The 19005-nt window shown below is 35.8% G+C and overlaps 1 protein-coding gene across 2 annotated transcripts; it reads left to right on the forward strand.

Annotated features, from left to right (window-relative positions):
- Nucleotides 1-2168: 2168 nt before the first annotated feature.
- Nucleotides 2169-10650, forward strand: LOC140007524 (uncharacterized). Of its 2 annotated transcripts, none has more exons than XM_072050189.1 (6): nucleotides 2169-2548; nucleotides 4382-4413; nucleotides 4557-4581; nucleotides 4745-4769; nucleotides 4940-5016; nucleotides 10434-10650. In XM_072050189.1, exons 1-6 carry the CDS (start codon nucleotides 2317-2319, stop codon nucleotides 10511-10513), a joined length of 471 nt encoding a protein of 156 aa, XP_071906290.1. In that variant the 5' UTR covers nucleotides 2169-2316; the 3' UTR covers nucleotides 10514-10650. The 2 variants fall into 2 exon arrangements, 1 of the variants encoding a protein (XP_071906290.1); XR_011814839.1 differs by lacking the exon at nucleotides 2169-2548 and adding an exon at nucleotides 2783-2816.
- Nucleotides 10651-19005: the final 8355 nt, after the last annotated feature.

Genomic DNA, 19005 nt, shown 5'->3' on the forward strand with positions numbered 1-19005 from the left:
ATTCAGAATCCCAGAAGAGCAATGCAATTAACATTTAAATACGCGAGGAGTCCATCAATAAAATTTATCTTAAATGGTACAGATGAACAATCAGGAATTAGTATAATGCTGCATAAATTCAGGAAGATATCAATAAAGGAAAGGCTAACTGAAGAATTTTGGTGAATTTAGCAATGAGCTATGACCAAAGGATTAGGAAGGAGGAATGGGTAGATGAACAGTTCCCTCAAGCATCACTGCCTCAGAACTTGCTTCATCAATGGACCAGGTATTGGCTCATTTTTAATCCACCAGAAAGCTACTTTCATCCTTCTTTCCAGGTTACTCGAGTCAATTTTTTCATCGTACAAGTCCATTCTTCAAGAATAGTTGATGCTCAAGATGGCTCCAGACTAGACTCTTTTGGCAACATGTAATCTGATCCAGCACCACAATACCTCTCAGTCCTCAGATATCAGTGAAGGTTCTGATCTAGACATGGGGTAGCAGTACCTTTGCTAGACCAGAATTGGAGATCTATGATCTATGGACTTCTATTCTAGTCCATGAGTATATTTTGATGCTTGATATCACAAATTGATGATCATGTTAAAAATTCATCACTAACATGAATTGTCAGTGGCCATAACAGGCCATACAAATCTTTTCAAGAGGATGCATTATATATTCAGCCTACCAGTAGCCTTATTTGATCTGGAAGAATCGGCAATTTTGGGAACAGGTTGTGCTTTGTACACTTTATCTAGTAATTGTATTTGTTACTGTATTTGGTAGTACCATGACAGGTTGTTTCTACGATCGGGGACTCACGAGTTGAGTTATGTGATATTAGAAATTTTTATGTTTATATCTATTTAGACATGTGTGACTTTTAACTGCTTTTTATGGAAAGTACTTCACACTTTTGAGTACAACAATAAAACAATGAAATTGCACACCAGTAATCACAAGTATAAGAAGAATACCACAGTAGGCTGAACCAAGTTCCCAAGATTTCATGTATTGAGAGACCTTTATAGATAGTCCAAAACGCTCTCCTTTCCAACTCTTCTTTGAATACACTTGTTAACATATATAGTTCAATGTGTGAATGCAATGGCCTCCAATTGAACCCAATTGCTGACGTGGCGCTCTCCCATTGGTTGATTGGTGGTAGTCCTCCAATTGATTCCAATTTGATGAGTTGTCCTCCTCTGATTGGTTAATTGGTGGTAGTCCTTCCAATTGTTTATAAAAAATAGTGATGTGGCCAGGTTTGATTGGTCAATTGTGATCAAATTTGTCCTTTTTTTTCTCTTCCCCTACAGATTTATTTTTTTGGCTATACTCGGGTGAATTGTTTTGTTTTCTTTTGCTTTGTTAGATGTTAGTGCAGTATTTTTAAAATTTTTATTATCGGAAAAAACACCTTTTTCTTCTACAATTAATTGTTCATTGGTTATTTGGGTCTTTTTTTTTGGCATCCAGCGAATTAATTGTTCGTGTTTATTTAATAATGGTGAAAAGATCATATTTAATTGGTGATCTCTTGCAGTAAAACGTATTGAAAAAATGTTCCGTTTAATTGCCATTTTTAAAATTCCGTTTTTTCCCTTGCTGATGTAAGCAACAAAATTGCTCTTTTTCTCTTTCGCGAAAATGCATCTATTTACCAATACTTTTCAGTTAATTGTTAATAGCTACTTAATAATGCCTTTCGTTTTTGCCATCAAATAGATAGTCTTTAATTAGCGATTTGTTGCTGTTGTTAGGAAAAAAAACCTTTCTCCTAAAACAAAATGATTATCGATTTTTACAATTGATTATTAGCAATTAGTTATTGCCTAATTAGTGCCAGTATGTTGGGTTAACAAAATAGGTCCTTTTTCCTTTTGCTAGCGCCCATATTTACCTACTAATTTATCGCTGTTAATTGTTAGCAGTTGGTTAATTTTCGTTTCATTTATTCTATTGTCCAATAAAATTATGTTTACTTGTTGGTTTTTCCTTGTCATTTTATTTGTCATTGTTAATGGTTACTTAATTGGTTGTCCTGCATTTTTACCTGTTATAAAAAAAAACCTCTTTATTAATCTTTTCCTAACAAAAAACTTCTTCCGTATATTTGCCTGAAAAGTTGCACTTGCCCGTTGCTTGCATCGATTTTAGAATCTATTTTCTGCCTCGGCTATCACTTCCGATTACTTTCATTTAGTGGACAGTTGTATTTGATTGACAAGTTAGGGCGTCTATTTTACAATATTACCCACCTTTGAATTTCAATCCGCTCTCTCTCTCTAATTGCGGTTCCTCTTTTTCTATTTCTTAATCAGGGTCATGTTTGTAAAAAAACTATGCCGTCACTGTGGAGTCCTGTCAACAACCGCCTTTCACCTTGCTCTCTTCAGGGAAAATCCGGTGCTTTACCTTTGCACAGTGGTTTTTAGCGTTGCCTGCCTTGCCCTAGCAGGACCTCGGCGGCTTACCATCATGATCGGTGGCCGATGTGCAGCTGCTGTGTCCTTTCTTCTAATCCTTTTCAGTTGTTCCTTCGGTCGACGCAAAAAAGGTGCCCCATCAACTTGCTTCTTCTCTTGCTCTCCCTTTTTCTAGACTTTCTCGCTGCTAATCTTCTCAATTTGTTTTAGCTTGCAAAGCTGCTGTTGCTGGTGAGTGTCTAGCTCGGACCCCATTTGCTGTGTTTTTTTCCCCAAAAATACTCAGCTTATTACCTTGTTATTTTTCTTCATTCATCCGCTCCTTTCTTTTCTCGCGCATTGGTTTAATTTCCTGCATTTGTTTCGTCTTGCAGAGCTCCTCTTGCTGCTGTGTTGCTGGTAAATTTCTTCCTCCAACCTCATTTTACTTATTCCCTCCGCATTTGTTGTGTTTTTCTTTCCATAAATTAAAAGCTTATTCCCTTGCTATTTTTCCTCCTTCACCCGCTTCTTTCTTTTCTCACGCACCTGTTTAATGATTGTTTAATGAACCAATCTAGTTTATTGAAACTAAGATACTCCTGGCACAACTTGCATTGGACAACTACTGTTTCTGATGTACTTTTCGACGGGCTTGGAAGGCAATCTCATTCTAACTGATTTGGGTAACTTTTCTATATCAATAGTTATGGTACAAAATCAAAGAGGGTTGCTGTATACACCAATCAATGACCTATAACAGTTTTTTCTGAGGCAATGGGTACAAGGTTCCCGACCAGGATGGGCATGTAGATTCAGTAATGGATGTTGGGAGTCCGACAATTAAAGAATGATAGGATGGAGATAAAGGGCTTTGAGTTGCAGTGTTAGACATGGGATAGTTTACCTATATTTTCCTCCTCTTGTTCAGATTCATGTGCTCCTTTTTATGTATAACGGTATTTAGGTTAGACATCTTGCAGCTCTGCTTCTAAGGAATGCCCCTTGATTTTGTTTCCTCATTATATACTTGCGGTCTTCACTAGAAACTTCTCTTTCTGACTGCTCCCTCAGAACAGCACTTATACCCCTACAAGAGTGCCAACTCCAGCTTCGCATTTGCACTCACAATGTTTTTGTTCTCTCTTTTGCCTGAGAAAAGAACATGTTTTATGATTGGTAGAATAAATTACGAAGTCAGGAAACTGCACTGCATTAATTATTTGCATCTCATCAATTTCCCAGTCCATCAGGTACCTCAGAACAGCACTTATACCCCTACAAGAGTGCCAACTCCAACTTCACATTTGCACTCACAATGTTTTTGTTCTCTCTTTTGACTGAGAAAAGAGCATGTTTTATGATTGGTAGAATAAATTACGAAGTCAGGAAACTGCACTGCATTAATTATTTGCATCTCATCGATTTCCCAGTCCATCAGGTACCTCGTAAACTTGGGTGTTTGATAACCCCATTAAGTACTTGACGAATTAAGTGCTTATGCTATTAAGTTTTTTTGGTAACAGAATTCTCCTATCTCTGAGTACATTGAGGGCCACTTAGCTTGTGTACAAAATTTAAAGTTAAAGTTTTATCACTTCATTTGTTTAATTTTTATAAACTTACACTTTCATGTACACACCTTACATACATATACACACACAGTTTCAAACATACACTTCTCTCTCTCGCTATTTCTCTCTCTCTCCCTCTCCCTCTCCTGCACAGAAATACATATTTTTCGCTAACGCACACTTAAAACATAATCTTTCTTGTACAAACACAAGAACTACATCTTTCTTTGCTCAAACATGGAGTATTGCACAAAACGCATTCTCTCTCACACATACACAAGCACACTTTCCATCTTAGTAGTTTATCAGTGTTAAAAGGTGATACTTAAAAGGTGGCCCATCAGCTTGCTTCTTCTCTTGCTCTCGCTTTTTCTAGACTTTCTCGTTGCTAATTTTCTCAAATTGTTTTAGCTTGCAAAGCTGCTGTTGCTGGTGTGTTGCTGGTGAGTGTCTAGCTCCAACCCCATTTGCTGTGTTTTTTTCCCAAAAAATACTCAGCTTATTACCTTGTTATTTTCCCTCATTCATCCGCTCCTTTCTTTTCTCACGCATTGGTTTAATTTCCTGCATTTGTTTCATCTTACAGAGCTCCTCTTGCTGCTGTGTTGCTGGTAAGTTTCTTCCTCCAAGCTCATTTTGCTTATTCCCTCGGCATTTGTTGTGTTTTTCTTTCCAAAAATTAAAAGCTTATTCCCTTGCTATTTTTTCTCCTTCACCCGATTCTTTCTTTTCTCACGCACCTGTTTAATTTCCTGCGTTTGTTTCATCTTGTAGAGCTCATCTTGCTGCTGTGTTTCTGGTAAGTGTCTTGCTCCAAACTCATATTACTTATTCTCTCTACCATTGTTGACGTTTTCCCACGAAAAAATAGCTTATTACCTTGTTATTTAACCCATTAAGTTCTTTAATTACTCTCCATCCTATTAATGCGAGTTATTTTTCTCTTGTTCTCTTTCTTCTCTTTTTTAGCTCTTGTCTGCTCGATTTTATTGTGGTGTCGTTGCTCTTCTTTGCTTCTGCCCTGTCCAGTTTCTGTAGCCAGACAGGTTGGTGCTTCTGCTTCTCCCCTGTTCCCTCTTTCTTTTATATCTTGCACTTTAAATTCCATCCCCATTTCTTGTATTCTCTACTATGCCGTTGGTTGCACCTTGTTTGCATCTCGCTTCTTTAACTTCTGAATTGCCGGGACTTAGTTACTTCTTCCCAGGACTTTTGAATGACTATTTAGCCTAACAAGGAGTTATTCAGCTCCTGTTCTTGTACTATTACATTTAATGAATAAAACTTACATGCATCCTTGCATTGCATACTCAGCTGCCCTTGGTTACTTACTTTATGCATCTATTTCATTTTTTCTGATTTTTGTTGCTATTAAATTTCGTATCTTTCTGCTCATTACTTGCTCAATAACTATAGCTTGGTATTTTACAAGCCCTTTGCTATTGTACGCTCTAGACAATTAAAGCGAATGGGTAGAAGTTCTACTTGCCGCAAAAGGTATGCAGAAATGCCAGACATAGAGAAAAATGACCTTCTACGTCGTCGAAGAGAAGCTAGGGCCGCCAAGAAGAAAGAAAAGAGTTTTCCCTCACGTATTCGCAAGGTTCCACTTGGTTATGTGGAAACAGGTGTTTCTTTCCCTGAAACACTTGCTGTCCCATGCGATAGTGGAAACCAACCTCTTATGCATGGCCAAATGTTAGAAACAGGGGGTTTTAAGGACGGCCATGATAGCACCGATGTTATTGCTGAAGCGTTACAGTACATGTCATCTCATGAATCTGCTTCCGGTTGTCTCCATGGTCATTCTACTTCCCCTACTAGGGAAATGCATTCTTCACCAGCAACGGGTATACTAGGAGGTACTGTTAGTGTTACCAATTCCTGACCTTTTCTTCATGTCCATTTCCTCCTTTAGAGATCGTCTTTGCTCTCTTCTCCACGGATTGACCTTTCCGTGTTGTTGTTCTGTACGAGTAAAAAAATAAAGCTTATTTTCCGCCCTGCAGAACATCCGCTCGCTGGTACGCCTAATCTTAGGAGCTGTCCACCTACACCCCTCCATGGGAAAAGGAAAATCTTAGGCTCTCATTCTCTTACTACTACGCCTGAACTTCATCTATTTAACAAAAAGAATAGGCGCTCTGCCTCTGTATCAGTTATTGATGACCTAACAGATTCTCTGAAAACTCCTTACTGTGACAAAGAGCTCTTGCCTATGAACACTCTTTTTGAAAATGTAGTTCAGTATTGTCCTTTTACTGGATTTTCCATGAATTCTGATAAACTTTCTTCCCCTCTTCGTGAGTGCCAGAGTTCTGGAAAAAAAACTGCTTACTCTGAACCTCTTGTGTTACCTCACCAAACAAGCAGCTTTCCTCTTCTGTATGCCGGAGCCAGGCACCGCTTTTGCACTGACAAACAAGTCTTACCTGATAATGAGCTTTTTGAAAATATTGTTAAGTTCTCTCCTTTGCCTGATTCTTACAATGACTTTGAAAGAAATCAGTCTGCTTTAAATGATGTCCATAGAGAATTATATCTGCAAAATGAAACACCTATCTCTGAGAAACACTCTTCTGCACCAGCTTCTACTTCTCAAGGTATATATTCCATTGCCTTTTTCCGTGTGATTGTCGATACTTCTACGGCTGCCCTGTCCGCTTAGATCCTCTACAAAAACATTGTATTTGTCAGTTCTATTTGGATGGGCCTTTCATAGTTTCCTCGCTTTGCTGACTGTCCGCGGTCAAATGCTTCTGCATTTTTTTATTCAGCTTATTTCTTTGTATAGTTACAGAAATCCCTTCTGTTCGAGCTAGAACGTCTAACAAGTCTGCCAAAAAAACCCGTGTTCAAGGGAAAAAGGGTCACCATCGTAGTTCTTCTGCCCTTCTATCTAAAGATCAGCCTTCTGGTCAAAATCATGGTTCTCATGGAAGTGTCAGGAAGCAGGCTCCGGTTGGCTTTTTAATTCTTCTTCACTTTGTATATCTCGCCAGCTTATGTTATTAATTGGATTAATAAAGTTCCGTTCTCACCTATAGTTTGGAATTAAATGCAGCTAGACCTCGCAGAGGTCGTCAACAGGGTCTTTTCCAGCTTGATGAGATCCCTCATGAAGCCACTACCCTTCCAAATGTTCTTAATTATGAACACTGTGGAGCTAAAAGATTCTATTTGGAACCTCCTAGCTTTTGTTGTTCTGGCGGAGAGATCTCTTTAGTTATTCCAGCAATGCCTTATGATCTTAAGCGCTTGTTTATTGGAAATGATGAAGAAAGCACTCACTTTAGAAACAATGTTCGAACCTACAATAATAACCTGGGATTTACGTCCTTTGCTGCAAGATATGACCCAGAATTGACCAAAAATACGAAAGGTGTTTATACTTTTCGTATTCAAGGCCAAGTCTATCACTTCCTCAACGGTTTGACGCAGTCAACCGACAAACCATCCGGAATTCAATTCTACTTCTTTGACACTGATGAGGAATTAGCAAAGAGAACTGGAAACTCTGAAAAGTTGCGCGAAGGCACTTTAAAATTGCTTATGCGCATACTTTTGAACAATCCTTATGCCAAATTCTTTAAAAGTCTCAGGGATATACCAAACCTTGATAGCTATAGGATCGTTCTTAACTGTTACCCTGGTTTAGACCAGCGCGTCTATAACCTGCCATCTACCTCGCAAGTTGCTGCTATATGGACTGAAGATGAAAATGAAACTGTAGACAGGAGTGCTCATATTCAGGTTTACACTCACTCGCATACCAGCCATAGAATTAATCATTACTATGGCTGTTATGACCCTCTACAGTATCCTATTCTTTTTCCTCGAGATGAATGTGGATGGCACCATGGTATTAAGAGACTATATAAGAGGAAAAGAAATGTGGACTGCTGTGAAGGCGATTCTAATGTTGACCCTTCTTCTGTTAGCGACCCTTCACACTTAATAGACTTAGAGCGCAGAGGCAAGTAAATCACTTACTGAATCTACGCTATTAAATATTCACCTTATAGCATCTTCTTCATCGAGAAAATATTTCTGTCTTATATAGCTGTTGATCGAGGGAAGCGCGAGGGAGACACGGTGTCAGCTATAGAGTATTATTGCTACAGATTTCAAATAAGAGATGATGATGAATCAATGTTATTGCACTGCCTTAGGCTTCTACAACAATTTTCTGTTGATTCTTATGTGAGGATAGAGACTTCAAGGTTGGACTTCCATAGGCATCAACAAAATGTGATAAGATCGGAGATCCTCCAAGGTGTCTTGGACAGTGTTTCTATAGGGCAGTCCGAGGGGTCTAAAGTCGGTCGGAAGATTGTTCTCCCATCCTCTTTTATAGGTGGTCTGAGAGACATGAGACGCCGGTATCTTGATGCAATGGCGCTCGTTCAGAAATATGGTAAACCTGATCTTTTCCTTACCATGACCTGCAATCCAGCATGGAAAGAAATTCAGGACAATCTAAAGTATCATGAAAAGCCACAGGATAGACCAGATCTTCTAGCCAGGGTTTTTAGAGCTAAATTTGAGATGCTCAAATCTGAAATTTTGAATAAACAGATTTTTGGTGAGGTCGCAGCATGTGTCCATGTTATTGAGTTTCAAAAGCGCGGATTTCCTCATGCTCATTTACTCCTGATCTTAAAACCTCAGTCCAAGCTGCTTAATCCAGAATCATATGATAGGGTGGTGTGTGCGGAGTTGCCCGATCGTGCTCGCTACCCTCACTTATACAATCTTGTTGTCAAACATATGATCCACGGCCCCTGTGGAACTATGGATAAAACTTGTCCTTGTATGAGAGACGGTACCTGCAAAAGCCACTATCCTAAAGATTTCTGTCCGCATACAATTCATGCTGAAGATGGTTATCCACATTATAGAAGAAGGGACGATGGCAGAAAAATAAGGGTCCGAAGGTTTACTCTCGATAATAGGTGGGTTGTCCCTTACAACCCATACCTCCTTGCTTTGTTTGATTGCCATATAAACTTCGAGATCTGTTCTACTATAAAACTGGTGAAATACTTGTACAAGTATGTGTTTAAAGGTCATGATCAGGCCTCCTTTAAGATTGTGACTGATGGCGGTCCTCCTGATATTGATGAAATTAATGAGTTTCAAAAGGGCAGATATATTTCGGCTCCCGAAGCTTTTTGGCGTATCTATGAATTCCATCTAAATGAGATGACTCCATCTGTTTATACACTCCAAGTTCATCTTCCGAATCAGCAGTTCGTTTCCTTTGATAAAAATTCAGATCTCTTGCTGTTATTAGCCAAGGCTGATTTTTCGAAAACTATGTTAACTGAGTTTTTCAAAATGAATGCAACAAATGCAGTCGCTGAAAATCTTAAATGCTTCTATAGAGATTTCCCTCAGCATTTCGTTTGGACTCCTAAGTACAAACACTGGACAGAAAGGAAACGTCGAAAAGTGATAGGTAGACTTGTCAGTGTTAGTCCAACTGAGGGAGAGCGGTATTATCTGCGCCTTCTCTTAACTCATGTTCCTGGGCCAACCTCGTTTGATGACCTCTTAACTGTGAACGGCAAAAAAATGAACTCGTTCAGAGACGCTGCTTTTGCACTTGGTCTATTACATTCTGATTCGTATATAGAAGAGACACTTGAAGAAGCTGTTGCTTTCCAGATGCCATCTTCGCTCAGGCTTTTATTTGCCACTCTTCTGGTATATTGTTCTCCAACTAATCCAAAAGTGTTATGGGACAAGTTCGAACCAGATTTCTCTAGAGATTATGAAAGACAGCAGCAATACCATCCATGCTCTCCCGAAGAAATTAGGGGCCTTGTTCTGACTGACATTAACAGATTGCTTGGGCAGATGGGTAAAAATCTTACTGACTACCAATTGGTACCACGCGAACTCATGAGTACATATACAACGTGCTTGACAAAGGAAGTTGAGTACGAGAGAAACATCAGCATACTGCCGGAGGATATATTATTGGCTTCCAAATTAAATTCTGAGCAGAAATATGCTTATGATTTAATCTTGGAAGCATGTTTCTCTTCTCGTGGCCATTCTTTCTTTATTGATGGCCCGGGGGGTACCGGTAAGACATTTTTGTACCGGTCACTACTCGCTACTCTGAGATCACAGGGTCATATCGCCATCGCTGTGGCGACATCTGGAATTGCAGCTTCTATCCTACCTGGAGGAAGAACTGCACATTCAAGATTTAAAATACCCCTTGATTTTCGAAAGATGGATCCTGAAAAAAAATAAAAATTTATATTAAAAAAGGGAATGATATATTTCTACAAATGAATGTAGTTGAATGTTGTTAAAATGAAATACTTACAAATACTAAACATTCGATTTGATAATCTTATTTGAATGTGCGAACACTCTTCACACCAATCCACTTTTAGTACGAATGCTAAAACCATATGATTCTGACTAATGTGGCCCCATGGATCAGGTTTTTTAAGTTGGACTGCGGAGGCAAAGGTAACTTTACAGATGAACTTGGTCTCCTGTGGACTCCTAATAGTCAGATGATCAGGGGAGGAAGAGCTAATATATCTGTTGCAAATGAGCAAAGAACTCAATATATGACTTTGAGATATTTTCCTATGGATAACAGAAAGTATTGTTACACACTTAATGTTATGAATAGGGCCAAATACCTTTTAAGAGCAAGCTTCTTGTATGGAAACTTTGACAACAACAACGTGTATCCAAAGTTTGTGCCGTGCCAGTAGTAGTACGTTACCGATTTCTGCGGATAACCCATTTTCGAATAGATTTGTTACCGGTTTCTGCTCAATTCAAATGTAAATGGTGAATTTGAGATCGCTTTCAGAATTTTATTCGCTCATCGATTTTGGGCTTTAGGCTGAGGAGTTTTAAAATTGGGGTTCACTTGTGGAATTTGAATGGTGATCAGTATACTATTGGCCATGATAGATAGTTATGCTTTGTGAGTTTTTTCTTTTTTCTACTGTTTTCGAAAGGCGGAATAAGAGTATTAAGCCCTTTAAAAATCTTTTTTTTGGGTGGCAATTGGTTTTATGTTAAAAATAGTAAAACCCTCAATCAGGTTCCTATACCATCCGCAATTATATAAGCAAGCAATACCTTATCAATCAAGGCATAGCACTAAAGCCCTTTCAAGATTTAAATTAATTACTTCGCCAGATTATTACAAATAAAGCATTGATCATGTATGCAATCAAAACCATCCGCCAGCCCAGAAAATAAAAGGAGAAAAAATAAAGAAAGTAAAAGACCAAATCACCTTAAAAAAAAAAAAGCAAAACATGACAAAAAGGAGAGGCAGAGGGGACTGATCTGGAAAATTAAGCCGGCAAGCATATACTTCCAGTTCTCCACAAGAAGGTTGATTTCCGTTGAAGTCTCTGCCATAACTGCTCACAAAAGAAACCAAATCAATACATTTACAAAATCAATAGAGAACCAAAAACAAAGAAGAAGCTGAGAGAGAGGGTGGGGAAATTAACTCGATAAGTTAATTAAGTTGATCAGTAAAAGGGTTGAAAAAAAATTAGAGACATATTATAGTATTGGAAATAATCGAAAATAATAAAGACTAAGATTGACACCACAAGAAAGATGAAAGAGATAACAGATTCTTGTTTTGGTTAACCAAAAAATACGAATGAGCATGCAAGAAAATTGAAGGAGCATGCTATGTTTGGAGGAGTTTTAATAGGGATGGAATTCTTAAATTGGAGAACTCTTAATTGGAGTGGAAAATGTGGGATGATGATTAGAGGATTTGTAGGAGTGGTTGTAGGATGATTTAAGAGATAGTGGGAATATTTAAATTTAAATTTAATTGGTGATAAGGTGGGTTGTAACCCACTACTTTTTATGTATTAAAATAAATACAAAAACCTAGAAAAAAAAATGGGAAATTTAGAAGCCATTGAGAGGGTTTCTGCTAAAAACCCCTTCTTAAATACATATAGATATAGATATGAGAATCTTTAAAATTAAAAAGGTGCATCATAATTTAGTTTGTACCCATCCTATGAATCGTGTGTCGCTCGGTATAGGATTTTCCTAACTAAATGATGTATAAATTTTGTACCTATCCTATGAATTGTGTGTCACTCAGTATAGGATTTTCCTAGCTGAATGATGTGTAAGTTGAGGGAGGCTCCTAAAGGAAACGAATTTAGATACTCAATTACAAAAATGCCCTTATGTTGTGTTCGGCCAACTAATATATGCTTGATAAAGAGAGATGGCAGAGTGGGTTCAGAGATAGAATTGGAATAGGAGTCTAACTCTAGGAGTAGAACAAGTTCAGTTTGCCTTAGAGAGTCAAGGGTTAGGAATTAAAAAAAAAAAAAAAAACTTTTCTTGGCATACGGTGAAGTTTCTTGTTATAAATAGTTTTTTTTTTCAATGTTCTCGTCTGCTGTGTAGATTATAAAGGTAAAATCTAAAATCTAAGAAAAATAGCCTTGCTTTGGTGGATTGTGATTTGCAAAATCTCCAGCGAGTGAGAACAGCCCTATATTTTGATTTGCAACCTTTTTTTTTTTCCTTTTTTTCTTTTTTGCAAAATCTATATCAACCTACGAGAACCCAGTCTTGTAACTATTTTGTCCTGCTTTAAATTGTCAGTCTTATGATGTTAAATTTATTCCTGTACCTATTTCTTCTATTCTTGTAAACTTAAAGTGTCAAACACCAAGCCTTGTTGGGCGGGGCAAGTGAAGGACTACTACATCAAGCGATCGAAGCAGGAAGATTGAATAGCGTTGAGTCTGCATCATCTCAGTATTTGAAAAGTAAGTTATTTTAATCTCCACACTATATTGACTAGTCTGGCTAGCATTGGCCAAACAAACGATTTCCATATATGTCATATTGTCTAAATATCTGGCATATTTGAATGTATACAATATTAAATAATAAGTAAATAGTTTATTACTTATTTTTTAGAGTAATTTTTGCCTAGAAAATTCAGTGTCACTTAATTAATTCAGATATTGAGTTTTTTATTATAAAAAATATTTGAATATATTAAGATCTAATCCATTAAATTTAAGTATTGAATTGGATTATTAAATAGTGCCTTAATTCTACTTATTATTCATTTTTTAAGTGAGATTCCAAGATTTTCAACGGCGAGGGGAAAGGGGAGAACTTAAGAATTGGATCACTGACTTTATAGTCACTTAACTAATATCTGCACTTGTTGAGTTGGGCAATTTGAAATAATTCTATTTCTTGTTATTCTCATGCATCATATAAGTTGCAACTATCGAGGTTTGGAAAGAATTTGTAGGATGGAAGTGGGTCATTAGGTTTCAAGTTTAGGACACATGATTCAACTAGGGGTATCACATGGCAATACATTGTGGTTTGGATTTGGGGTACTTTGCGCTGTGCTATGGTACACTTTGAGGGAGTACAAGTCTTTGTTGTTGGTGTATAGTTATGACTATATAGTGTCTATGTACTGTGTGAGCCTCATCGAGTATACATAGTGCTTAAGTTTGGTCTGAAATTTTAATAGGTTTTTAAAATTATTTTCAACCTTTCATTACTACTTCACCCATAACAAAAGGAGAAATTATAACGAAACTCTTATAATTTGAATATGTACATATGAAGTTTCAAAATTCTATACTTCCTCTTTACAGTTTAAAATTTGAAGCTGTGTTATCTGGACTCTTCTCATTTGTTATGCTGTTCTTATGTCTAACTCTTCATTTTGCACTAGAGCAGTCATGTTGGTGTCACTCCTATAAATGACTCTAGCTAACATAGATATGAAAAGATACAATGGTTAGTGGAACTCCCGTATCCTTCCCCGCAACCCTTTCCTCCTACCTTGCATTCCTTATCACCGGTCATGAACCTTCTCCTCTCCTTTATCATCACTAAATTTGGTGTAGTAAGAGAAAAAAAAAGGCAATGGGCCTAGCGCAATAGGGTGAATTGGGAAGGGGGCAGCAACAGTATATAGAGAACTACCTTAAAACTTAAAAATACCCCAAAAGAACACCATGTCCAAAGATGTTTTTAGAAAACACATATCACAAGCGAAAAAACACCCAAAAAAAAATACTAATTCTAACAAAAATGAAAAAGAAGTACAAGTTAATCAAATTTTGTGAAGGGGGTGAGAGGTGGGAAAGGAGCTCATTGGTCTAATCCAATCAGAACTTTGGACTTCAAATCAATCCAATCTATCCTTACTCAATTCTTGTCCTTCACCAATTAGAATTTTTAGTTGTCTTTCCTATATCAACTGGCTGGTCAGATACATGCAAAAGGCTCACCTAGGGCTCACTTGATTTATGCGCAAGCACTATGTGCTACTACATCATAAAGATAAAGATGTACTTGTATATCAAAGGAAAATTAGCTTAATCCAAGAATTTACAATGATGATAAGCGAAAGGAAAGGTAAGGCAGAGTCTAATCCGGTTACTATGGGGGGGTTTGGGAAGATTAGAAGGAGTTTAGTGAAAGTTTAAAGGGATTTTGAGATATAAGACAAAAGTATGACCAGGGAAAACTAAGTCTATAAAGATGAGAAATGAAGAAGTCCATCTTTTTATTTTGCTCCTTTGTTTTTATTTTCCTGAAGAGGACATGGGAGAATTAGTGTTTTGGTTAACAAAGGGTGAGGCTGTGGTAGACTTTATTAGGGGCTAGTTTGGATAGACCAAGAAAGAAGGAGAAAAGAGGCATCCAATGGGAGAGAGACCCATGAGTGCATAGTGCATCCGTCTGATTCGATTGTGATTCAATTTTCATCGGTTTCTCGTTGACCCAATTGGATATCCGGATCCCCCTTAAATTAGATTAGAGTAGAATAGTATAGATAAAGTGACGATGACAAAAAAAAAAAGGGGGGACCTCTGGGGCTTGGTACAAATAGCTGGATACCAAAATTTCCAGAATAAGTATTAATCCTTTGTTTTATTAGGTAGCATCTGTAGTTACAAAATTAAGGCGAGCTTCTCTTTTTGAGAAAATTGGGGATTTCATGGCACAAGATAATTTTGTATTCTTGATTTTGTGCTGATATATAACAAAATCAATAAGTAGTTGACTATTAATGACTTTGCACATTGTGGCAATTTCTTTCTAAAATTTTTCATATATCCAAAAAATATTTTATGCCATGGACTTTTCTTTTTCTTTTTATCATATTTAATTAATATAAGATATATGGATTTTGGAGAAAATGATATCGGTGAGTGCAATAATTAGAGAAATAATAAGAGGCCATTAACATAATTTCATTTCAAGAATTAAAATCTTTTAATGGCATATTGAACCTTTTATAGATTATAATTGAGTCTGTTGTAGATTTGGTCATACGCACATTCTTTTTCTTAAAATTAGATTTTATCCATTAATTGTACTTGCATAATTTATTCAATCACATTCAATGTATAATGTATTTTTTTGTTATTTATGAATCTAATTGACTTTAGGAAAAACTGACCATTAGCAAAAGTGGATTGAGGAGGTTCAATGGAACTTCAATATGTGCCTAAGACCATAATAATTAAGTGGGATATATGTAATCCCAATTTAATGTATGGCATAAAAAAGTAACATAATATAGCTTAATCAACTTTTTTTCCTTCTTCTTAAGGGTTTTGTTTTTTTTATGTTTTCATTGCTTTTGGACTTAGATTTTAGATTTTGTAGTAGGCAAAAAGCCAAAAAATTTAGAATATGCTGGACAATTTCTTTTGGTGATTTTGATTAAGTAACTTTTTTACTAAATTTATAGTAGCCGACAGTAGGAACTTAGTTCCTTGTTAGTTTTATTAGTTGTATCAGTTCAAGGATACAATAATTTTTTTCTTTGTATTTAGGTATTTCATCGCATTACCAAGTTTTATGTTATCTTGGAACATGATTCCTCATCATTATTGATGTGAAAATAAATGTTTGTTAGGCATACTCTATAGCTTGTTGTGAATATGATTGTTTGTAAGTTTAATGTACTATGTTGAAAGACATAATTAAATTAGGGTTAATCTTCCCTACACTGACAGTGGATACACTATCAGCGTTGAATGAATGACAACTATACAAAATTTGGATTTCAAATTCAACTTTTGTACACATTTCATGAATCAAACGGTGATAGTGTATACATTCTCAGTGTAAGAAAGATTTACTCATTAAATTATACACATAAATATTCAAACGAAGGATAAAATTGAATCATGCAAAATAGGTTATTCAATTCCTCTCTTGAGAAGTTGTTAACATTTTTATTGTACCAAGTAGATTTTTAATGGCTAATGGCTAATACCCCTGTTTCATTTTACACAAGGTTTTACCGACCACCTGCACCGGATTCGGTTCATGCACCTGAAGCAAACGATTTGAAAGCGCTGGCACCTCTCTAATGGCCACTGCTGCTGCCGTCAAAGCTAGCTATTTTCTCCAGCTGAAACAGAAATCTCAGGACCATTCTTCCCTTCTTCTTCCACAGAGGATCGGCCTTTCTGCAACAAATACTGTTGGCAGATTATTCAAGCCTCCTATGGCGACCGTAAGCACTGACCAAGCTATTGGGCTGTCTGAAACATTCTCAAAACTGAAAAAATAAGGCAAAGTGGCTTTGATACCAAGTCGCTAAAAGCTGCACTATAGAGATGAAGCTATTGTTGCTAGATCGCATCTTGTAGCTTTTCCTATCAAATTTAGAGAATTGAAGGCCATTGTGATTTCCAAAATTTGTTTTTAATTGAGACAAATCATAGAAAATTTTCAATTAAATAGACCAGATTTTGATTAAAAAAAAGTAAATTTTTAAATGATGCAAAAATTTGCACATATAGTCAAAAGCTTTATTTAATTTAGAACACGAAATATGAATGTCTATACATATAAGAAACAAATGAGGATCCTTGTCATAACTCAAGATTTTAGTCACTAATAATTTATCATATAGCTTCAATTTTTATGCCATTTCCATCTATGGCATCGTGAATAACTTTGCAGAGCTGGCATTTTATGGTCACGTCGGATAGTATTAATTTTTCATATTTTGTAATCATACATAGGAAAGATGTTAGTGTTTGAGAATAGGTAGTGATTTTTGCTAAGACGGTAACTTAATAATGAATACTTTTGAAATACATGTATTTTTTTAGCAAAAAAGTCCTATTATATTATCGAATAGAATGAGGCTTGTAAATTGAAGTTAAATAAAACAAACATTTTCCCTAATGAGGTATTCTTCATTTTAAAGATTTTCTTTCTTCATTCTTTTAGTAGTTTATGTGGCAAAATTGTAAACTAAATCAGGTATCTTTATCGCTATTCCTTCATCATACATTTGAAACACATTTGGCTTTGCAATATTAGTTCCTTTATATACGAGAGCCACATCTTTCATGGGTAGGAAAATTGATTTCAAGATAAGTGTTAACAGTTGTTTACAGGCATAAATTAGTTTTTGTTTCTCACAGGTAATTCCTTGTTAAAAGAATTTTATGAGCATCTCTTAATTTTCTTCAACTATAGTCAAGCCTTGGAAAATCCAAATGTTCAATCGATTCATTTAGTTTCATATAGGTTTTGTTGAAGTTTCAACCCGTGCAAATAGTTTCAAATTCTTATTCATATAGGATTCTTTCACCTTTTAAAAAAAAAAAAAATCTCAAGCTTGCTCCTAACCTTCACCTTTTGGTTTGATAAATTTACATTGTTGTTGTTTCTTGTCTTTGCCTTTTATAAGCATTTTTATTGGAACAAATTATGTTTTGTGATAGAGTTGGTTTGTGTATAGAAATTTTGTTCCAATATTTGTAAAACTATTAATTTTTTGTAAGATGAAAGGTAGATGTCAACAGAAAGAAAGACATTAGGATTGCCATATTGACATGTTCGTATCTGATGCTAGTCTGAAAAAGTTAGCTAAACTTTAATTATTTTTTAGATTTTATTTCTTGAACTGTTTCTATATACATACTAAGGCCCAAAATCCTAAAATCGAATGCTCAAATCCCTTTCTTTTGATTTTTGTCTGGAATTATTTACATTTTTGAGATATCAAAATATTTTTTTCTATTTTTCCAAAAAGAAAATTTAAATGCTATATATTTTATTTTAGAGAAGAAATTTTGTTATTTTGATGGAAAACATTCTGTTTCGCAGAGCTTGCAAAGATCTTAATTAATCACAGCAAGAAACATAAGAAAGCCATTTTCAAAGGAAACCATCTTTTCAATCAGAACTGGATTTGAATATAAGCTTCAAGTAGCTCAATAAAAATTGAGGTATTCTCTTTTTGCTTTTTGCTCGATACATAGGCATGCATTTTTCAATTTGATAGTAGTGGAAACTCATCAAGCATGTACACAACACATTCATTTACATGTAGCTAACTACACAGGCCAAGTACTCAATTGAAAAATTAATGACTTAGAAGGAATAGAAAAGTAGGCGATTACATAAATTGTTTTGCCTTTCCCCATTTGTATAACATGATAGAACCCAAATTATATCGGATGAGAGGGGAATGAAGTTACTAAGAAAAGTAATTTTTGAAAATCTAATCCCTACAAATCCTAAAAATTTAATTTTATTTTAATATGTCCATGTTGTTGGTCTTAATCTTTTTGTTGAAGGGTGTAGATGACTGATTCAATCATTTCTGATTATCTTAGTTGAAAAGAAATTATCTCCTATATAGCCATTGAATTAATTTGAAAAAGTTTAGGAAAAAATAATCATAGTTAATTACAAAATTCTTATTTAACTAAATTGTAGAATACACTAAATTTATTCTTGTGTTATAAATGCAATTTAATATTTGCTATTTGCCTTCATTTCTTATCAAACTAAAGCTCCAAAATCAAATGATTTAGCTTTTGTTTCTCTTTATCACAACTTTATTGTTCATACTCAGTTTATGCTTAAATATCCATATTTAAGATAAATTTTTTCACTCAGGATAACCTCCCAGTAGGAGAGAAAATTTCCCAACAGGGAAAAGTCTAAAATCTCATAGGGAAACTCTCTCTCTC

Source organism: Coffea arabica, chromosome 5c, assembly GCF_036785885.1.
Source record: "Coffea arabica cultivar ET-39 chromosome 5c, Coffea Arabica ET-39 HiFi, whole genome shotgun sequence".
NCBI lineage: Eukaryota > Viridiplantae > Streptophyta > Magnoliopsida > Gentianales > Rubiaceae > Coffea > Coffea arabica.